Raw genomic sequence first — 24,448 nt, forward strand, 5'->3', positions numbered from 1 at the left:
TTTTACATATATGATGTGTTGCATAAGTGAAGACTTTTGTTTATGCATCGCCCATGGAGTTTTTTCTGGCTTGTCGCGTATCACCGTGTATTGGATTGGTCTTCACGCATAGAGTAGTGAAGCATACCACTCAGAACATGTGCGGATCAGCTCGCCCCAAATAATCGTAACCCAAAAAGTTTCACATACGTTCTTTGACAGTGACACCGCTGAATGAAAAAGATGCGACCCTGATCTCAACCCAAATTTCGATTTCTTTTTTTCTTTGTAAAGAAAACAGCACTGATTGAACATGTTCTACAAAAAAAAATAAAAATAGATCACTGCTGTGGATCAAAAAGGGTGTGGTGATTCAAAGAATTAAAGGAGTTTACGACGTCCTCACACAGAAGATTGCAATGACAGGTGCCCTGTGGCTGTGTATTACCTCACAGTTAACAAGTTGGAGGAAAAGCTTCCATTCAGATCATTGCAGAGCAACAACAACACAAACAACAACAAAGTTGTAAGGAAAGCTTAACCCCTAGTGTGCTTTGAATGTTGATTGACACAGAAAGCCCCATAGCATCGTACACACAGTCCAAAGTCTCTGGCACAGAAAGGGTTGAAGGAAATTAATAAAGAAAACATCAGTGGTCCCTCTGTCGCAAGGTTTGCTATAGAAGCATGCCTGCCATTATAAATGGCTTTTTCTTCTTTCTATCTTTTGTTGCCAGCCTCTGCTTGGCCACTCTTTGCTGACTCTCAATACTCATCTCAGAAATGCTCTGGAATGTAATCAGAGTTTAAATCATTATGCATTCAGCTTTTGGTTGCTTTTTTCTCCAGTCAGCATAGGCTGATGATTTGAAGGTATTACAATCCACCCCAAGGTTGGCTCCGACACCATAGTGTGTGGTGCGATTAGCCATTAGTGCATTATCTCCTATTTCTTTGGAAATTCTGCGTCAATACTTGGTGTCATTAAGTTGCTCATCAGCCATGGTATGCGAGAGAAATTCCAGCGTGCTATTGAATTGTGATGAATGATCTCTGAGAAGGAATGGCGCATGAGATTTTGAATGAGTCGGATATCACAAAGCAACAACGAATGGATTCGGGATGCGGGCAAACAATTACTTTTCTCTTGACGTAATGTAGAAAGCCAGTCTTCTGATGTATTCCAGTGTATTCCTTTGTGTTTGTGTTGCAACAAGCCATCCACGTTAACCGCCTGACATAACATCAATTAATAGTAAACTAGATTGCAAAAATTGAAATGCATTTTACAAGAAAAGGTTAATTAGAGTTACTGTGCAGCAGGCATGGGTAGAGTATGTTGTGTGGTAATCACATTTGATTTTCCTCTTTTTGTTTTGACTAAAACATTGTCAAGTCATGATAGAAATGTATTTCAATAGCTTACAGATGATATTTCTTTTCCCCAACATGTAACAATTGCTATTAAACCTACCCAAATTATTTTAGTTTTGAGATAGAGATAGTACTTTGTTGTAATGTGTACGATCAAATAGAGCTCACACCGTGCACTGGCACAGTGATGTCGATTAATTGTAACCAAAATTAAATAGTGCCACCAATCGAGCTTTTACAATTATTATATGCAAAAGCAAGAATTCAGAATGTGATAATGTCATTGTTTGCAGGTATAGAAATTCTGGAATGTTGCGGTATCAAAAGATCACTGACCAGTTCAGTGGGTACGATTTACAAACATACCAAAAACAATCGAGTCAGTAAATAAATAGCGTGGCATTTCCTTGTCTATGGGGAGCAGCATATTGAATGATTCTCAGTTTCCACCCGAGCCAGGCCCAATGAAATTTGCCCTGCACAGTCCTATCATGCATTGTCAAAGGAAAAGAGTTGAGAGCGCATAGTAAGGGTAAAATGTTTCATAAATTCATGGAAGCTACATGTTGTAGTCCACGTGATTTACAGTATGATTCCATGGAAACAACATTCTTTGTCTAGGTCAAATATTTGTAGCAAGACATGTGTTAGGAAGCGCTGTTGTCATGATTTGTATAATCATACTGTCAGATACAAATTTGACAACAACAACAACAGCCAATGATGGTATCAACTCTTTGAGACCTCACATTTCATAACAAAAAGTTTGAAGGACATATCGTCGCTGGGGTGACAAGACCTTGTATCTGCAATGATTAATGGTCAAATAATGGATTAAGTGATGTCTTACTCCCAAAATGAAGCCACCACCGCATGTCAAAAGAAAGGCTATCCCATTCGCCACAGTGCTTTGGCCGCCATGTTTTTTGGCTCTCCTGAACATTTGACATTTTGTAGATACGAGGTCTTGTCGCCCCCGCGACGATATGAAACAAAATAGGGGATTATTTTATTCCATGAATGTAGACTAAAGCATCCTTTGGCTCTTGGTATTCTTTATCTTTTGAAGAATTAACCCCATGATGTTTACCCCACTTCTGGACCTTCTTTCCAGATCAGTTCCCAGCATAATTTCTGAAATTTTCTTTGTCTTGAAATGGCAAGAAGAAATCCCGCGAATGAAGACCGGAGCAAATGAAGGACTTTCTCACTGAATTACAGGAATTTCTAGGTGTTTTTTAATAAGTTTTCTTGAAATGGCGTGGGTGACAGAGTGTGTTGTGTGTCCTTGAAGGGATGGTATAGTATTTGTTGGGGATGGATGAGGATTCAACTTTTAACCTTTTGTGAGAGATTTTGAAACCACTTTAAATGTTAAAGTGCATACAATTGTAAGGGGAATTGAAATTCTATATGAAGAAAATTGGTTTTGAAATGACCGAGATATCCAAAAGCAAGATAACAAAAAAGAGATCTTCATAAAAGTCATGTATTGTATTTTATTAGGATAGCTTTTTTTTTTGGATGTGTCAGCCATTTCAAGACCAATTTTCATCAGATAAACTGTAAATTCCTCTCATAATTACATGTTCTGTGATATTCCATAAGGGGTTTCTCATTATCACACACAAACACACACACACACACACACACACACTTTTTTTTTTTTTTTTTTTTGTAATATTCTTTTATTTGAGTTTCATTCAATGTGAAATCCATATTAACAATAAAATTAATACGTCCATCAACAAAAAAAAAGAAAGCAGCTGCATTCTTCTTTCTTGTGCTGCTAAATCATTTTTCAAACATACAGTACAATATATTTGATTCTTTTTACCAAATCATACCCTGTTTTTATAAAAGAAATGACATAAAAATCTGCATAATTCTCAGAAAAAGCTATTTTGATCAGCCTAATCAAGCCAATCCGAACACACACACACACACACACACACACACACACACACACACACACACACACACACACACACAATGAAAATCTGCAGGCCAATCTAAACCAAGTCTGTACCATCCCTTTAATTGTCTGTAGGGAAAGAAATGAAATGAAAGTAAGAAAAGGACCTTTTTCCAAATCACACTATTGTTTCCGAAATTTTCTTTGTCTTGAAATGGAAAGAAGGCACCAAAACCCTATTGAAGACAGCAAACAAAAGGACTCTTGCACTAAAGCACAGGAATGTTTCTGATTTTTGTTTATTTACTCTTGAACAGAGTGTGCTTTAAAAGTCCTCATTGTTGGCAGGGATAGAAATGAGCTAAAATTTCAGGGTGATAATTTTATGGACTGCTTCAAGTCTACTGAATATTGTAATGTACCCTTCTAAACGATAACAAGCTTGTAAACAGTAGTGTAGACTGTTCAAGATTTTCTTTTAAATATATGTACATAATTGTACTTGTACCATGACTCAACACTAACTTTTTTCTCTGGTGGCTCATTTGGACCACTGAACCCCGAAAAAGAAATCTAGTGGGCCAAAATACACAGAAAAATAGTAATTTGATTTTAATTTTAAACAGAGAGAATGATTTTACCCTAAACATATATCAGTAACAAGTGGATAGAATGTGTACTTTTCACAATGAAATTTTGTAGAATTCTCTCTATATTTTCTGTATATCATAAATGTATTTCATTATGATCTGTAGTAGTTTTCTCATCCAGTGATGGCTGCACTGAAACTTGAAAAATGTATAAATTGTGAACGGATTTTTCCTCAAACTTTGCTGAAGTGTGTACCAGTATTGTTGCATTCACTCAATCCATATGCAGATTTGGGTTTCATTCCCTTTAATTAAACCCATTGAGGATGAGTCGTGAGTATACTAGGGCAGGTGTCTATGGGAAATGCGTGTTGCAGCAAAATCAGTCTGTCCGCAAAAGATTAAAGGCTGCAAAATACAAATGCACTTAAGGCGAGCTGCAGATGAAAAGGTCTCAAAATGGGGAAGGGGTAAACTAGTGCATTATAAGAAGTTGCCAATCCTCATTGTAGGGTGTCTTCGCCTGAGTGATCATGCAGTGACGCAGCACAAACGAACTGAAGCATAGGTGAAGAATAGACCCTATTAGACCCGGTGGCTGGTGTATGAAAATTCATCATAACCATGATAATCAAACTAAACATGGCAAGAAGTGCAGATGTTTTGCTGCGAGCATAAGTTACAGTTCACGAGGATATTATATGAGCAAATCTATTGCCACTTTCTTGAGTGATACCTTCTTTTGTTTCATGTTTGAATTGATGTGTTAGTCTTCTAATTATGGAGAAGGGCTGATTTGGCTGGACTTGTAGGGATTCATGGCATTGTGTCAGAATGTTTTGGAGGGACAACAAAGTTACTGAGCCAACTGTATGTGTAGCAAAGCGACCCAGAAAGAAAAATCTCTGAATTATCGCTGCTGCAACACTGAAGAGTGATCATCTGTGGTTAGTCCTCTTAAAATGTGAGAGTGCCGCCTCACAAAGAAGCTTGAAATGGGTCTTTGGTGAAGACACTCCTTTGAGGGAGTGACAATTGTTGGGTCTACCGTCTTTAGTCCACCTCGAATGGTTCCATTCACATGTTAATCAGCCTCTGTCAACTTTGCGAAGGAGGTGTGTCTTGCAGTGATTCCTGGATTGTGTAACGATCGGGGACAACGTCTTGGAAGGCTTCTTGTGTGTTAACATGGGAAGGCAGAAAGTGATGGGCCAACACTTCGGCTGTACAGTATTCACCAGTTCTGTATCTCTGAGGAGTCGGAATGCTTGGAGATGTGCCACCTGTCTTGCCGTGAGAAGACTGCGAAGATTGCGCCTGTGACGACTTCCTTTCCTGGTTCAACTCTCCATGTCTTGTAGCTGCAGAGATCTCCTGTGGTACTTATTCCATTTACTTTTGGTGCAAAAGAGAATTGTAGGGGAGGAAAACTTTTGTAACGGCAGAGTAGCAGTGAAGACATCTCTTGATTAATGTTGGACGCTAGTGGAAGACTGACCCCCCCTCCCACAGCAGGTCCTCAACTTTGACTCTGCTCAGGCATCCACGAGTGCATACATGTGTTTCTGCACGCCATTGGCCAACTGTCTCTTTGGACGTCTCTTCGATCTGCATGATGGCCCGTCCGGTCCACCGGGCAGAAGTGGCGGTCGGCGTGGGAATGATCAGGCCAACGACGATAGCCTGCCGCTTGTCGTGCGCCTCCTGCGAGACTTCTTTATGAGGATCGCGCAAGATGCGTCCACGCAAGGGGCACCGGCGCGAGGTCAACATGGCAATTGAATGCGAAAGTAGAACAAGTTTTTTGTGAACCAGTGCTGAAAAGTGTCTTAAGAAGACCATATGACTATTAAGTTTTTAAGTTTGATTGTGGACACGGAGGAAACAAAAGAAAACTCAAGAAAATGGATGACGTGTGCATTCCATGGATAATTTACGCTGCGCCACAAGCCATGCCGGACGTTTTGTGGGATATGTCCAGCTCACCAATGACTGATCGCTTGTGGGGTAATGTATAATGGCAATACAGTTTATGTTCGTGCATGAACAATTTGTGTCCAGCAAATACTACCATTTGTCTCAATTCACCTGTTATGACAGGACCTAGGTTGATATGATGTGAGAAACTGTAGCATTTTTTTTTTTTAAATTATCATTATTCCAGAGTTATTGAAGCGTATATACTTATGAGAAGTTTCTTCAGGATTTTTCTGCTCTGGTTCTTGAAGCAGACTGTGACAAATGTGATGGGTGATTCACTTTATTTTTAAAACGCAAGATACTGAAAATCCACCGTTCCGCTTTTTTTGGGACACCCGGTATAAAAAACAGCAAACAAACAAACCAGAGAAATGTGGATATGGATACTTTTTTATTTTATGTGACCCTGCATCACAAAACCAACAAGAGGTTGCAAGACATGGATTTTTAGATAAGGGCAGATTCTTAAAGAGCAGACTCTTCAGCAATAAGAATTAATGATGTATAACTCAACTCATATGGACTCCCCTAACACATCTGAATACTGGAAAGAAAGCACAAACTCTGGAAAAGTGTGACCTGAGAAAAGAGGCTCTGAAGTACAGGGTCTATTCAATCTTTACCAAGCAGTGCTAGATGTGTGATGAAAAGGACAAAACACAGGATGTAAACCACAGGAGCAACAACGATGAAAGGCTTATTTAACTGAAATTGAGTTTGCTCTATTAAAACATTCTGTCCATAACTAATGCCAACTTTCAAACCATTAGCATTGTCCTTTCAAAGGTTATTGGACTTGAAAGTAAAGAGTATGCAAAGGATTTCAAGAAATGAAAAGGAGCGAGCCTCTGAGACATATACTAGTAGTAATCATTCTTTCCTCCCCCCCAAAAAAAAGGGATTATAGAAAAACTGCTGAACACACTTTCCCATTCATGTTATGATCCCAAACTAAAGAATAACGTAGAGGAAGGACAGCTCTTTCAGAAAATATGAACAACTGAAGATTGACTCAGATGACCCATTTCAATTTTCTTGAGTCCTCGCATGAAATCAAGGGGTGCGACTTTTTGTTCATTTTGTCATGCACGGTCACATATGTGCACTGTATGAGATGAACAGCATGCATCCTTAGCATATATGAGGTGAAAAGGATATGTGGAGTGGCGTCACTATTAAAGTGGGGAGACTGTAGAATGCAATGAAGGCATACAGTGGAGTGGCCAGAGAAACAACTTGTACAACGAGACACTGTTGGTGATTCATACCCCGGTCACACAGCACTCCACGTCTAAATCACGTACAAAAAGTTATGAAAATCTGGTGGACGTGGTCGTAAGTGGTAATTTATTGGGTAATTTTGGTTTGGCCGTGCTTTGTACGAGGTATGGCCGTTAGCGGCTGTTCCACTGCTGAAACACTGCCTAAGCACAGCTAACCACGTCCAGCCACGTGTATGTACGCAAAAAAATCAATTTGTCAGTGACAAGCTGCTAAACACACGCTATTTCCAGTGATACCAATGCGTAACACGCGTCAAGATGACCATGCTCTGCCCGCTAAATTTTCGCGTCTTACCGCGTCTCCCCAAGTTTTAATCACTGCCGGAACATGGATTATCATGTGTGTTTCACGTGTGCTGCACGTCTTTACCACATGTGCCACTCGTGGTTGTCCGCGGAGTAAAATTTTGAGCAGTTCAAAACTTTTTACCGCGTCCAGCGCCTTTCCGATTTTTCTCAGCGTCCTGCCACGTCTATAAATCGACCGTAGCTCGTCTTAAACTCGACATCAACGCGAACAACATTGTCTGCTTCACGGGAGACCACTTTTAGATGGGTTTTGGTGGTGATTAAGCCGTAAAGCGCTGTGTGACCGGGGCTTCAAGCCGCAGATTTTTAGCATCTTTAGAGGTGGATGATAACAAGCCCTATCATCCCTGCACTATTGGCCACATTGTTCCTTGTCTTGTCTTTTGTCATCCTTCTTAACCCTTACTATCCAGCTTTCTTTGCCAGTTGGTACAGACGTAGAGAGATTTCCAGATCTCCCTTAAATCCCTGTTGTGTCATTGTGGGCTCCTGCTGGACTTGAGCATCGGCCGAGAGTCAAAACCAGGCTTTGGAGACTCTGCTCATAATTGTTTGAGGTCCATCCATCTAAATTTCCTACCCATTGGTAGACCAGATGCAAATACCTACCCTCCTCCCATCCCCCACCATGGGTGAAACAAAAACAGATACATGCATGAGGAAGGACAAAGTGTAACTTTACAAAAATGGAATTAATCCAAGTTTTGATAAAGAATCATGGTGAATTTCATAATACTAGCTTCCCCTCTCTGTAAAATGCCTGTGGTTTTATATTTTTGTTTATTAAAGTATGTGCTGGCAGAAAATTGCCTGCATGAAAGCCAAAGCAGGCTTTAACCACACATCATACACCAAACACTGTACTGCTAACCGCACGTTCCAGTGCAAACCATGCTATGTGAGCATCTAAACAACAACTCACCGCCATGCTGTAGTGAACATGAATGCTGTACATTTTTGATTGCCAAATACCAGAGGACAATGTAAAGCTTTCAGCATTCTATCAAAGATTCTTGTTGTGACGTAGGAGGAATCACTCCATTGCACAGAGAGGGAAGGTTAAATGAAACAGTTTATTTTGTGTGTGTTTTTTGTTTTGTTTAGGCCAAAGCAGGAGTTCTGCAAGTTCATCAAAACAAGCATATGTGTGTCTGTTATGTGCTTGATGATATGTGCATGTAACCTTCACCTGATTACTCAAAGGAAAGGTTAAATGTAACTTTTTCTAGTTGTAGCAGGAGTTCTGCAAGTTCGCCAAAAAGATATGTATATATATTCAAGCATAAACATCAGTCTGGTTGACAAAGCTACATGTAGCATAAGGGTGGCAAATAGATGCCTTTCAGAGAACAGAAAATTATTTTCTAGTGAATTCAAATGCAGGGATTATTCTCCTTTCAGGTCTACATACGCGTACAATTCTAACAGGGATTGCAAGCTATTCTATCCACTGGTATATATTCAATATGCCTGCATTGAATGCTCTCTGAATGCATAGATGATGCTACATGTATGCCAAGCAAGTCTGGGGCAAGCCGGGGCTAGTCTTGGGCAAGCTGTTGATTGTCCCAGCGGGACCTTTGTTATATAGATGTGCTAGAAATTTGAATATGGTAGTTATATTGTCTATCACTTAATACCCTAGATTTTCATGGCAAATTGAGAAAAAGAAATATCTCTGGCAAAAACAAATCTTTAGACTGGCAGTTTACAGCCTAAAGTTGAGTTATTTAGTAGTGGGGGAAAAAAAAATCTTGAATCAGTCATCCATGTAGAAGGCAGCCGCAACTTCATTGTCCTGTTCACATTGCTTGGTATGATCACGTTTTTGCTAGATAACCCCAATACGCTGACCCCTATAGAAAAGAATGCAGATCACAAGAGAAAACTATTGTTAGACGCAAATGTTTTTTACATTTGACTCTGAATAGCTGTTAGTATTCTCCGGTGCGTTACTCCGGTGCGTACCATATTTTTCCTGGTTGCCTGAAGTAAACACTACTGCACATCAGTTCTCCTGTAACAACAGGTTGCGACAGTGTTGATTAATGAGTGGTTTGATTTCCTGAAGTGCTCACAGTCTCTTGGTAAGTGCAGCAAGAGGGGGGGGGGGGGGGGGGGGGGGGAAGGATTGCTGTTTTCATTAGGGAAATGCTCATTTACCAATGACTCAGATTTTTGGCAGGGCAATTTAGTTAATGATTAAAGTGATTTAAATAACATGTCAACAGAACAGAGTCACTATGTCCCGCAAGGAGCTGTTATTCTTTAGATTATCTGTCAGAATCTTGTCAAGTCTTGTTCCTTTGGGTGTAACCTGTTACAATACTCCAGTCATCGCATGAATCATAATGGACTTGATATGTGCATGAAACCTTTGCGTGCAAAGATGGATTATTTATATCGTCACTTGAGAACTTGTCGGGAAAAGAGAGGGTAGGTATACGATACGCGGTATATGCATAATTTTCATTTCAGACCATTAATCACAACATATATTCTGTTTTAGTCTATACTCTCTTGAAGTTGGTGATGTATTTTCTTTCAAGAACTTCTATCGATCATTTGTGAGACATGTGGGTATGACTCCATTCACAGGGTCAAAATATTATACTGTTTCTGATAGGTATGACTCGCTTCACAGCTCAAAATATCAGACTGTTTCTGGTAATGTGTGAATTTATGTTTTCCTGTTTCACCCTTCAGTTTTGCTGTGAAGTAATCAACCATAGTCAAGATAGGCTAGACATGTCAATACTGCCATTTTGCCTCTGAAACATAGATTTTCATGATACCATTTGTGCAGTGGTCATTTAGCTTTCCATTACAGAATTCTTGTCACCTAACCTTGATTTGTAGATAGATTCATTCATTTTAATGTGGTGACATATGGAGAATATCCCTTTCTTATGTTTTGTATAATATTGTTTGGATTGAAACTCTGCAAAGTATTGTGTAGGACAGGAGGTAAATTTTATTGAACTTTGTTTTCATTAACATGCACTATAATTGATTATTGTGGTAGTTGTGGTTTTTTTTTTTTTTTTGGTCACATCATTTCATGTGATGGACTACTATATTACCTCTTCTTGACAGATATGTTCATGTATGTTTGATCCCAGATTCTTCCCCTTTTGACATAACTTATGTGTAGTTTTGCAGAAATAACTGCAGATAACTTGATGTTGGTCTGTTCAGTGATTGTGCACTTTTTTATAATTTAGTGGTTATACCTGTCAGCACATTGTTTTTAGTTTGCCTACATGAAGAAAATACCATCAACTCTACATTTACTTTGCTTTGCTTGATAATGCTATTGTGTTTTTTTTTTTTGGTTTTTTTTTTGTTTTTTGTGTGTAGCAGTGCACCTTACTCTGTTGTTTTCTTTGTTGTTTTCTTTTCCTTTTGTTTTAATCCAGACCCCCAAAAGAAAGATATGTGCAATGCATCCCATAGTGGCATAGAATCTGTTCATGATCGATACACCAAAAATAAGGCGGAGGAGGCTAACGTTTTGTCGCCCAGAACAGGCCCATCCTCCCCTGCCGTAAAGAAAACCTTGGTCCAAAGTCTCAAAACCCGCAGACATCCTCCTGACTCTAGTCCTGCTGCAGATTTTGATAGGCATAACAAACGTGGCTCTCGAATCAGTTTGGAAGACAAGGACAAATCTATTTTCACACACCCCAGACAAACCTCTCCATATTCATCCAAAACAGAACCCTCTTCTGGGTCGGAGAGTCTTTCCTCGCCCCCTCTACGGGTGCGCGCCAACCCCTCTGTCTTCAGTCCCACACTCAGAACCAGCAGCACATATACTCCTCTAACCCACCAACATGCACAGCACAACATGTTAGGGCCAGCCAAACACCTCACTAACTCACTGCATATCAGCACACCAGCTATCATGAGCACAGCTAACAGGCCTACCAGTAACATGAGGGAATTTGATACTCATGGCTTTGGCAACACGCCCATACAGACCAAAGCAGGTCACGCTCATCACGTGATCGAGATGGGCGACAATATGGATGAGGAAGGAAATGAAAAGCTCTCTGACACAGCAGGCGAGGACTCGTCCCGCCAGTCTGACACCGATGCCATGAGCATCACAAGCTCCAGCACTGTTGCCTGGGATGCCGTCGCTGATGGAAAGGAGCAGAATGGCGGTGGGGATTTGGAGAAAGAAGGCCTCCCCAATGACAATCTACACATGCAGACGGCAGGCCTTGGCTATGAAGACAACTGTATTCTTTCAAAGGACATCCTACAACAGCAGCAGAACATCAACCTGGTAGCGGGATCTGTTTTTGAATCAACCACTTCATCAGTGCAGGACTCAAATTTGTGCAAGCCCACTGATGGTGGATTCTATCTCAATAACAATGTGAACCAATTTGTTTTGAACCAGCAGGAAAATTTAGTACTGCCTACCAGCAACTCTGAACTGTACGACTTCTTTATACCACAGGACTCTTCTGATACCTCAAATCCACAGAAATTCATTGTTCTCGATAGAGGATCAGACAGTTTTGAGTCTGACGGGAGTGATTCTACCATGGCTGTCAGTGTTGGTGATGTGAGATTGGACAAATTTTTGTCTGAGAATGGGGATAAAGGAATGCCTGTGACAGGAATTACATTCTCTGGAAAGCGACTTTCCATGTCCGATATCCTGCTTCTCCAGCGCCATGGTGCAGTTCTGCGGAACTTTCGACCGAACCGTTTCAACAGCAGCCAGAGCTCAGGAGGGGAAACTGAAGCATCCCTCGAAGAAAAACAGACTCTCTCCGGCCCAACAGAGCACAGAGCTAGTGTAGAGCCACAGGGCAGTGACAAGTCTCTGGTCAAAAGGGCTGGTCAGGACGAGAGGGACAGTATGGAGGGTGGTGATTTGCTCTTTGAGGGCGAGGCTGCAGCTGAAGAGGATGAGAGTGATTGTAGCTCACTGGACCTTGCTGAACTTCACCTCTCAGAGGTATCAGACTCTGATAATGATGACTCTCACTGTCCTGTTGGCGACCTGCTTGCGAATGGCCCTCAGGATGGAAGTAAGACTGTTCTTGGATATGGAAGCAATCTGTCTCCCTCTGATGGGGAGTTGACAGAGGAAAAAGTGAAGGATTCTATCACCGAGTGGGGTGTCCATGACAACGAAGAAGGCTTAGTTCCTCTTGTCCTTCCAGCCAGAGCCAAAGAGATGAAGCAAATCTATGAAAGTGAAGATGTGCAAGGGAGGGAAAAGCCAGATTCAGAGCAAAGATCTTTCCTCCCTAACTTTTTGAAGAGACTTGTAGGGAGACCAGAAGTCAACTCAAATGTAGAAAAAACAGTAGTCCAGCCCCAACTCGATTTTCACTCCTCTAAACTGGATGCATCTTCTTCCTCCAGCTCTTCTGTGGAGATATCAAGTGACAGTGATTCTTATGAAGAGACATGCCTTTACCTAGATGCATCTCACCTTGCCTACACCAGTGAGGAGAAGGAAGCTCTGTACAAAACTAAACTTGAATACAACCAGGCCCTGATGAAGTCTCTCTTGAAGGATGTTCCTCCACAGGAATCTGTTCCTTTGACAGCATCCGAAACACATCATTCAGACTGTAGCAATGACCAAGAGAAAGAGTCTGTTGAGTCAGGTCCTGGTAAGAGTCCACATCAGAGCAAGAGAGATGATCGTGGTGAGAGGACGAAAAGACTGTCAAAGAAGAGATCGTCGGGTCGAAATCCTGAGGCCAGCGATGATGGTGCGAATGCTCCCCATAGAAGGCGGAAGAAAAGAGGTAAAGGGAAATCGAGATCAGACATGTGGTCAACTTCTGAAAAGGCAGCTGTGAAACATTCTAGGACTCAATTTGGTTTACTGTCATCATCGGCTGATGGGAAGTCTCAGTGCTACACCTTTGGTGGTGATAGAGATGATACAAGCAGTCCTGTGGAACTAAGTAAGGGTACCTACAAAATGAAACCCAATTCCTCACAGGGTTCACCAGCGGCAGAGAGACACAGGACTCCGTTCATTGCACTTACACCTCCTCAGCCGCAGATCTATCGGAAGCAGCCCTCCCGAGCGGATGCGGCGGGATACGACTCCAGCTCTTCATCCTCGTCCTGCTGCTCATCATCAAGTGGTGAGGAGGATAATGATGATGAGGAGGAGGAGGAAGAGCAGGAAGTAGAAAACCAGAGGCAAGAGATGGAGAGCCATTGTGACAGGAGATCTTATGGAAGAGGTGGAGTGAAACGCCTATCTGCCAGGCGCTCCTCCTGGCATGTTCATCCGAGTTCGGACAGTGAGCTCTCTGTTATCCTTGAGCTTCCAGAAGATGGAGACTCAGATATTGAGGCCAGCAATGCTCGTAGGTTGTCTTTGGAGTGGCAAATGTAAACACCCAATGGAACTCATTAATGATAAACATTTTAACAGTCATGGTACAAATTGTTTCCTTTTTTTTGTTTCGAGCTATTTACACAATGTTGGTGTTTTCTACTTTAAGAGGCAAGCCTGGTTTAACGGTTTCTCTCTTGTTTGTGGAGCATCAAGTGTCAGGGTTTTTTTTTGTGGCTGACTTTCCACTTGAATCAGTAAACAGATTTCAGTGAGAGATTTAGTGTGCATTTTGCAAATCTTGGCAGAGAATCAGACAAAAGCTGCTCCATGTAATGATCATATAACTGATGTGTTTCAGAAGACAAAAATTGTGATTTTAACCATACTGGCCAACACAAGTCAAAAGAAAAAAAATGAGAAAGTCCCATCTTTTTTGGTTATTTAAAGCCTGTAAAGATATTGCAGGTGTTTGTTGGAACCATAATACAATTCAGTCAATGAAAGACATTTGGGGACAGAAAGCAATCTTATCTGTGCAGCACTGGAAAATTTTGCAAAGGTGCGATTTTGTCAAAACAAATGGGGCAGTTGATGTCATTTTATGCCATATCAAGATATTGACATGATTTGCAGGAAAGACGTGAAGCTCAAAGAGCTCGTTTCTCAGTGTGCTGTTTTAAGCTTTTACTTTACCTTGGGTAAACCAACGTGATGTATTTGTATGATACAAGAATTAGTATGGATTGATTGATCAGTATTATTCTGCGTTGGCAGCATTGTGCTTTGAGTAGGTGAAATCAGGAAAGATGATAAAAGTATATTGTGTAAATATGTTAGGCAGGCTTGTCCTGAGAGAGTGTATTTTATATTGGAAAAATACATGCTTGTTTATGCAACTGAAATATATTTTTGCCAGGTAAAAACTCACGAGACATTGTACAATAGATTTATGATACAAGGTGTGTATGTTTGTCATGTGAAAAGAGAATAGATGATTGTTCAAAGTGAATATTCAAAAGGATTTCAGTCTTTTTATGGAATAATTTGTTCTAGGTTTGGCTGTCATACTAATGCCCAAATCAGATTTTTGATTCAATATAGTTGTTTTTTTGTGCAAATCCTCTGTGAATTTAACAGGATGCTGAATTGTAATATGTGTGCACTGATAGAATCATATGCCTGGTATTCATGATATGTTCATGTCTGATTTTGAGTGGCACATTTACAAAACTTTGCATAACTTAAAGACGTGACATTTCATTCTTTAATGATACACATAGTTCCCTTGAACTGTGCAATATAAGAAGATGAAGTCAGATGTTCATGTTTATGCATTTATGGTATTAATTGGGCTTCATCTGTATTCAAAAACATATATTTACTGCTCTGGTTTTTAATGGATATATGCAACATCTTTCATAAAACTTAGGTTAAATGACATTTGATTTCCCAAGGAAGCAGTGATTGTGGTTCCTATCGAAAGTACAACATCACAAGGCTGTATTTTGCTTGTCTGTGATTTCCATGCAAGCCAAAGGTAGCAGAATGCCAAATACATTACCAAATACGAAACGCAGCACCAAGTACCAAATACCAAATAGTTCACTTTGTAAGGAAGTACAAATTTCAAATGAACTTTAGGCACTCTGTCAGGCAAAGAGTTAGGAACAAAATTCTTCAGACTCTTTTAAAAATTTCTTGGAGCCCTTCATCCTTCTATTAGTTGCCTTGGAGTAGATAGTGAAGTCTATCTGGCATAGATTACCACCTTTTATAATCTGATGAGGATATCTGTAGTTGGTCTGTATTTTGCCACCAATGGTTATTCTTATTCCACCATGCATGTATGTTGTACTCAGTGGATGCAATATCTTATCTTCCCACCATTATCATTTTATGCATTTTCTTGTCATCTTACATTACATTTTTAATCTTATGCATATTTTCACATTTCATGATTGATTAATGAGTCTTGTAGTTAAACAAACTGCCTGAATTTTGATGAAAATCATTTTTTTAATTTTTTTTATATCAAATGTACTCATTATATTTCATTCATTAGGTGAATGATGTATCATGTAGCCCAAGCATTAATGTCATTTGTAGTCATGTATTTATACTTCTCTTATATGTGTACATATTTTACCTAAACCTGTCATTGTTCAGGAAACAACTGTTCTTTTTTTTTCTTTGTTTAGATTTAGGTCGTGAGATTGATCATTGTCTTGTAGCAATACTGATTTAATGTCCCCATAGTGTTTTGTTTTGAATCATGTCACATAGAAGCAGATCCCATTACACTCCATTCAAGTTTTCCTTACCAAAATTAATCTTCAAGATTTGTCTGTATCTTCAATGGGGATAACTCTGTAAAGAGTGTATTTTTATTGAGGGGCTTATCCCTGCATCATCTGATTTAACTTTCAAATTTTTGTACGAAGAAATACTTGTAGGATTACAGTTTAAAAGCATGTTTTCTTCAGCAGTAGTACAGAAAGTACTTTTATCCTAAAATGTGATGATTCAGATAGATTAGTTACATTTATAGATGCAAAGATATATGTTAAGTTCTCAAATGGGACAAGTGGGCTGAAAAAAAAATGTAACCTCAACAGTATTTGTTTCCTAAAGAGGGATTTATATTGGTATGTTTACAAACACTGGCAGCTTGCTTTTTATCATATTCTCACGATTGTGCTGGGTAATGTTTGATAAGTCTTTTATACAAAATGTTAACAGTTTCAGATTGGTACAATACTTTTCTCACTGGCATTCATTTGGTGTGTAGTTAAGCCTGGCAGTACTTTTTCAATTACATTTTTTTCAATAACAAATCACAGAATTACAGTATTTTAATGTTTATCTTATTTTCTTTCTGTATTGAGATGAATCATTGAAAGTTTAAACCATATTTCACCATTTAAAGGGCAAACAAGACATAAGTCTCATTTAATAGTGGTTTCTCTACTTATTTTTACTAATGACTCATTGGTGAAGCAGGTATATGCTGAGAACATGATTGCATATTTGCAGGGTGAAAATCTTTGATTTTAGATTTTTGAATTTTACTAAAGTTTGAAGACACAGACATACACCAAAGATATTTAGATAAATGAAGAAAAAAAATTGGGGAGGGGAAGATATAGACATATCTACAGCAATTCCGTCATAAAATTCTGAAGAAGTGAAATTCACTTGAAATTGGTCATGGACAAAAAAACAAAAGTGTGCATTTAGTTTTCCACTGTTTAGGGGAGTACCACCAGGTACTTCTAGGATCAGCTGATGATAAGCATGATAGAAATCACTCAACAACGTTCCATGGATGTATAATGCAGATGAATGCAGGTTGTAATTGTCAAAATGAACGTTGATGTTGAGGGCTTTTTCTTCTGTGAAATAAATGATGTTTTGATCAAATCCTTTGTGTTCAATGATTTATTCTGCTGGTAGTCATGTGTCGATGCGTTGACCTCGTCAGAGGTTTAATCATGGCAGCACTATATTAATGGATACTTTGCTGGTGTCATGGCAATTTCCTTCTTCTTTGACACTCTTGCAATAGTACCCTCTACTAATGTTGAACTTGCCTCACCAGAGAAGCAGCCAAAAAAAGGAAGAAAGAATGAAAATGGTGCCATTTCCATACTTTAATGTAGCAGTTGCCACCAACTCGGAGCAAATAATTCACTGACAGTGCTAACAAGCAGATCTTTCACAACCAGGACAGTGTTATATGGCAAAGTCTGAGAGCTTAAGCATTAAAGATTTTTTTTTCCTCTTTGATGGTGTCTATGCCACTATGACAGATGCATTGTTTTGTTTATGTTCGCACTTCTTCCAGATTGTCACCAGAAGCATTATTATCTTTACTTATCTTTTTTTTTTTGGGTGGGGGGGGGGGGGGGGGGGGGGGGGGGGGGGTGTTGAGAAAATATCTGTGTCATAAATAGTTTTACCCAGCTGTGCATGCTTTCTATGTAGACTGGCTTGTGCAAATGGTGGTGGGTGCTACTTATCTTGTCTCGATGCCATATGGTTTCAGAGACAGCAATTGCTTGCTCTTCTGCTTTTGTTGATTGCTTTCATTCATATAAATATATATAAAAAAAAAGAACATGACAGACAGACCCTACATACTGAACAATGATGTGGGACTGAAGACAGAGACAAATCTTGGTGTATTTGTACCTGCAACCATTTTCCTATGCAACAATTGCAAAGACAGTCCTGAGTCATAATCTTGAAATGACTGTTGACATTGTAATTACACTCTCCTTGTCTTCCCATCCATGTCCACCTCTATTTTGTTTGATTTAAAGTTGTCGTGCATGGCAAGAGTGCAGTTGTTCTGTTTCCTTCTCTACAAAATTGAATACATCTGGACTATATCAAATAATGCATATGGGACTGATAACTCTGCATGGAGCCTGTTCCTTTGGTGCTGACAATCCAATACCATCATACCTCCAAATGTTGCCTAGATTCTGGTATTATCTGCATAGCATAAAAAGACATCAAACAAAAACAAAAAAGCCCAACTTTTATTCACTGTCCCATCAAAGTACAATGAGATAAGATCATGGATATTTGGACCTGCCAAATGAAAAGTTGAAGACACCTGGGCATTAGAGCACCGTGTTTTCATGAAGAGTTCTATTGGCCACTCTTGCGGGAGCTTTGCCTTTCTTGGACCAGCCCTGTGTGGCACCTTTTGGTTTCTCCTCGTCTGCTCGGTCATCCGAGCTGCATCCAAACTTTGCACGAGAAAACCCCCTCCCCCCTTATTCCTCGTGGTCCACTGGTGGAAACCCTCGGACACTGCATGGGACCCTCCCCCCTCCCTCTCACTCCACCCGCACACCTCCTCTCAACATCTTCCGGCTTGGACGATGCGTTTAGGCGGGAGCCCCAAGGTATGCCGCACACCATGTGTGCTAGTTTGTGTTGTACAACTGTGTATATGATCTCTATCCAATGCGTGATATAGATGCAGCAGCCGACAATGATATGTGTTTGGATTTCATATCAAGTTGTAATATCATCGGCCTTATGCCAAAAGGGCCTTAAAGAACTTCCCCTGTTATGCCCAAAGGCCCTTAACGCTATAGACTTTGTACACTATTAGTGCCCTTTTGGCATAACAGAGAAAGTGTTTTAAGGCCCTTTTGGCATAAGAGCGACGATATACTGTAGTATCTAAAATTTTCGCGTACAGATATTTTCATGAATTGTTACTTGTCAGATTTTTCTTGTCTTGATAATTTCGCAGTTGCAAGGGTCTAGTACCAGTTGTTACTCTGCCATTCATGAAATAAGTAAGAATGAGTAACAAGCTACAACATTACCAAATATTTTTACTCGGTGATTCCCTGCACGGTGTATGAACAAGTGTTCCTAAGTTCCGTACTACCATGTTGCCAATATCGCTACTTTTCTGTGTGGCCCATGCAACGTGGTGGTAGACCTGCAGTGTACATGTACTCATTTGCATGCCATCCTGTTCTGGTATTGCTCTAGCATTTTAAATAACATTTGTGCTCGTTGTTGTTTAAGCATGTTTTTATATTGATGCATTGTTATTTTCATGGTTTGAAACTGGATTTGTGAAATTTGGCGACAATAAAACCGCCGCATAATATTTTAGCTCATACAGTAAGTTCCACTTTGATCTCATTTTCCTGTTGAAAGATGAGTGTGCACTCTCTTAGATTATTCCGTTTGCTTCTTTGCCATCCCAGTTTTGAAAATGTGCCAGACAGATGTTTCATTATGATTATTTGTTTCATAAATCCTGGATGATACATCGTACAATGTTGCCTTCCTTTTTTTCAGTTGACATAGATCTACACTATTGTATCATTCATATGGTAGTTATTTTTTTGCCTTTTTTGAGCATTCTCTCTCTCCTCATTGATAATCAGTTGAGGTTCAACTGAATTAAAACAAGTTTTGTTTGATAAGCAAAACCATATTGACTTGTATTGATTCTTAATATCATCACTTATGTGGCCAAAAGAATATCTAAATATGTGCCATATGTGCCTAATATTTCTTCATTTTTTCTTCAGATTCTAGATACAGCCAACAACTCCCCCCCCCAAAAAAAAAAAAAACCCCAACAAAACAAAACAAACAAACAAACAAACAAACACACAACCTTCCAAACCAGGAGTCTGCGAGTCACATCATCTGTCAATCGTTAATAAAATACTAAATTACTATGATTTACAAAAGACTTATGAAAGCACCTTTCCCTCGACTGAGAATACATGTATCTTTTATGCTTCCCGGCAGTGTCTTTTGTTGGTCATACTCTGGTAACATGGAAACATGAAAGTTAAGCTCAGTCCAGGTTAAGGTGCATGACAGTGCTTTTGTGAATCATATTTAGTACTTTAGCAATGATTGGCAGATATGTCACTGGCAGAATTGTGGTTTGTTAAGTTTTTTGTTTGTTTGTTTGGGGGGGGGATGGGCATATGCAAGTTATCTGAGAAAATAATAAAAAAGTTGTAAAATATATATATGACATGCATTTAAATCTTCATTTAGCCACATTATAAGTGGTGTTGAGGCCATTACAGATCAACACAAGTCAACATGCATTTGCATTATTAATTCCTTTAGATTTCCATTGAGTATTAGTGAGAAGATATTGTGATAGTCCACTGACAACAAAACCATCAGGAAACATTTGGATCATGACCAGGGCTGAATATTCAAGCAAGTGCAGAACTTCATGAGTGCCTTGCACTGTGTAGCGACTCTAAATGAAAAATAGTAAGATATCAAATAAAAGGACCTACCGCATCACCTCTCTCTAAAAATCCAGATGAGAAACTACTTTCTTACTTTACTTAGCTAAAACATCAAAGCTTATGCATAAATGTGCACCCTTTCATCACTTTCAGTCGAACATCTTCAGTATGCAAAGATCATGTACATGTACTGGTGGGTAAGGAATATTGTAGATTTGCTACTGAGTCACTGGAAATTCTAATGGTTTTGTTACATTACAGGAAAAAAAAAAGAAGAAAAAAAAGGTAGATCATATGTCGAGGTTAATGGCTTCTAGTACTCTTCATGGGACAGTGCCAGACATCGTTTATACCACTAGAACTTGGCACAGCATTGTTGTGGTGACACGTGTGTAGTGGTCACATGTGAAGGTAGCGGCATTCCAGTCGAACCACAGGAACTACAGTTTGTAGGTATAATGGCATTGTTTTGTTGATTGACAAACAAAGATGTGTATCATAACTAGACTGATGGTGTACCATAGACGCCCATGCTGCGTGGCTCGAGCTGTGCCAACATGGGGGGCTGGTGGCCGTTAGAAAAAAATATAGAACACAAGCAGACAACAAGGCATGTGACAGATTTTTAGTACAAAATGTGCATGTTGTACGTTTTATGCAGAAGAATGCATTTAATTTCAAAATTGAAATTTATAGTAGTTCTTTTTATGTCAGTGTTGTTGCACTTACATTGGAAAGAAGATGAATTTCTCTTGCTGTCATTAGTATTGGATCTGGTCATGAGTGAAAATATCCTTCAGGACAGAAATACACATTTTGTGCATCAAATCTCTACCAAATGCAGGAGCCCCTGTAGGCTTAAAGGGGTGGTGTAGTTTTGATTGAGATGGGGGATTAAGATTTTGAATTTTTGAGATATACCGTAATCAGAAACCAGTTATGAATTAATGAAGGGCATGCAATCCTAAGAGGAATTTATAGTTTATTTGCTGGAAAATTGATTTTGAAATGGCTGAGGTATCAAAAACAAAGTTAAACAAAGAGGTCCTAATAAAAGGATAGTCCCACATTTTATTAGGAGATCTTTGTGTTCAGATTTCTCAGCAATTTCAAACAAAATTTCATCAAATTTGGAATTCTTTTTAGGATATATTCCTTAATACACATACACTTTACATTGTATTTCACAAGAGGTTTTTCAGTATGTTAGAAAAAAAAAACCACCAAAAAATGGAAGGCTAAAGCCCCATCTCAACAAGAACTATGTGATCTCTTTAATTTGTTAATGCCTTGTTGTTGGCTTGCTATTTAGACTTTTTTTTTCTACTGGCACCCATGCCTTTACATGATGAAATGGGAAGCGGCCCTCTAGTGTTCATCGTATGAAACTCTAAGGTGACACGTGCCTAGTGATCACATGCGAAAATGGAGGCATTCCAGCCGACTGCATGCTTTGGTCGAAATGCTCCACGAAGCATTAATCCTCGTCAACATCATTATTTGATTATTTTTTTGTTGTTGTTTGTGTGTGTGTGTGTTACTTGACAGGGGGAGACTTTGATGAGCGCGGGGGAGTAGCCCTTTAGTAATCACTACTTGAATGGTCTTTTGTTTTTGAGTCACCAAAAACTAGTGCTTTAAAAGTGATAACGTGAGTACTTTGTTTGTCATGACGATGTATGAATTGCTGGGACTGGCAATGAAAAATAATTTAGTTGTTACAGTTGTAGTTGTTGTGCTTAAGACGTTCTATAGGATATACAGAATAACTTTTGATGTTTGTGCAGTCATGTACTGAGGTCAGAAATCATTCATGGCAAATTGCCACAGAGCATGATTGGCACCCATGCGATAAAATCACTCTAAACAGACTCAGTTTTGGGCAGACCTACTAACACACACCCCATAAAAACATCACACACACACACATACACACACACACACATACTGTATATGCCAGATATTTCGTGAGTCAGGTGCTATTCGCGAAATTAAAGACATGCGAAAATATTGACTCTGTTCCCAATGTGAATGTGACATACGCGTGTACATATCTCTGTTCAGTACAGGACTCCATGATCATGAATTTAACCACTCGCGAAATCGTCGGGAATTCCTGATTCGCGAAAATTTAGACTTGCGAAATATATTGCGTATACAGTATATAGACAGACAGACAGACAGATAAACCTGATTAGAGCCGCAAAACCATTTCCTTCACATTTTTTGCATCATACAGAAAGTATAACTGAGGAGAAGAGCAGGAGGAACGCCCATGGCAAGGCATCAGGGAAACCCGCTGCCATACCCACCATTGCCATCTATGACGCAGTAAGTACTAGCCTGCAATTCACATTCTTGTCATTCTATCAACCAATTCTCAAACTCAAACAGAGCATATTATTTACAATTCTAAGGTAATGAATCAACTAACAAAAATTTCTCTTGGAAATCATGAAGACATACTCTTTGAGACAAAAGTAAGCAAATATTCTTTGGTTCATGTCATGAAAATAGTTGAAGTGCCATGAAATGAATGTTTAATGGTTTATTGAGGGAATCTCTACTGAAATGTGCAAGAATGTAGCAGCCTTATGATATGGGAGACTTGACAATATAGCAAGTTTGATAATGGAGTTATATTCACTTTGGCTCTTCTTCTTATCTGTATTCATCGTCTATTTTAATAGCAGTCATACTTCAGTTTCCTATCAATCTTTACCTCATGACAGTTTTTATGTCTAAGATTGTCTAAATGTTATACTTGGCTGTTCTGATGTGTATGTATTACCAGATATACCTATCAATTTTTGGTGCTAGTTATCCACTTGGTAGATGGGTTCTTCCTATCTTTCATGAGATTATGGCAAGTTTCCTCCCCTCCTCGAGGTACAAACACGTGGTAACTAAACGTGTGACGCACATCATTTTTAGGCAAACTAATGGAAGCATTCATATCGGCATTCATATATATTTAGCTTCTCATGCTATGCATGCATCATTGATGGTATACGTATTACATTTTAGACATGGATGAGGTAGAACACACTTGGTTTCATTTGGTAGCTGGCAAGAGAGAGAGAGCCATTGGTTTCATTTGGTAGCCGCGGTTCACGTCTATTTCAGGGGGATGCCCAGAGTGATGGCGGTAATTCTCACACAGGATCATGGAGACTTAACAGGCAGGCGGAGGAGGGAAGGTTGTTTATGGTAAGATGAGAATGATGGTGATGTTAATGATGATGATGACGATGATGATGATGATGATGATGATGACGATGATGAAGATGATGACGATGATGATGATGATTATGATAGTAACTATGATGAGAAGGATTACTAACAATGATCATTGTGACTATGATTAGAATAACTGATGATGATGATAATTTTGATGGTGATGATGATTGTATGAAGACCAGGATTGCAATTTGCGGTGATGATTGACAATGAAAGTGATGATGAAAGGGATGATGATGATGATGATGACGCCGATGGCTAGTGTTGATGCTGATAGAAATGGTGATGATGTTGAAGAGGAAGAAGTACACCATGTAGGATGGAAGATAGCGATTTCTTTGCAGGTCGATAACAATGATTTGGGATGAGATGGAGGGTTATTTTGATGATGATAATATGACAAGGAAGAAAATGCTTGCATGTTGTTGGAAAAGATAGACATTCATGACTATGATATGGGGTCACTGAGAGAATTTATTGTTACAAAGATGATGATGATGATGATGATGATGATGATGATTAAAGAAGACGTTGATCTCAGGAAAGGAAGAGGGGGTGAAAAAGAAAAAAAACAACAACTTGTCTTTTGTGATGTTTAGGATGATGATGATGGTGTTGACAATGATGGTAATGGTGGTAGCAGACATGTTCATGATATATTTAGACTTTGATGGGGATGGTAGTAG

The 24,448-nt window shown here is 39.3% G+C and overlaps 1 protein-coding gene across 7 annotated transcripts in view; it reads left to right on the forward strand.

The window, feature by feature from the left end:
• Nucleotides 1–24,448, forward strand: part of LOC139737330 (synaptotagmin-like protein 4) — a 113,990-nt gene that overhangs the window by 58,077 nt on the left and 31,465 nt on the right. For 4 of the 7 annotated variants that reach the window (XM_071648004.1, XM_071648003.1, XM_071648006.1 and 1 more), the window contains one exon: nucleotides 10,850–17,613. In XM_071648004.1, coding sequence (XP_071504105.1) covers nucleotides 10,850–13,818 — 2,969 coding nt within the window. In that variant the 3' untranslated portion in view covers nucleotides 13,819–17,613. Of the gene's footprint in view, nucleotides 1–10,849; nucleotides 17,614–22,761; nucleotides 22,854–23,648; nucleotides 23,733–24,448 lie in introns of those variants that run through there. The other 3 variants (XM_071648007.1, XM_071648008.1, XM_071648009.1) reach the window with 1 other exon arrangement.

Source organism: Diadema antillarum, unplaced genomic scaffold, assembly GCF_040938485.1.
Source record: "Diadema antillarum isolate AM-2024a unplaced genomic scaffold, OU_Dant_1.0 seq00000689_RagTag, whole genome shotgun sequence".
Classification (NCBI taxonomy): domain Eukaryota; kingdom Metazoa; phylum Echinodermata; class Echinoidea; order Diadematoida; family Diadematidae; genus Diadema; species Diadema antillarum.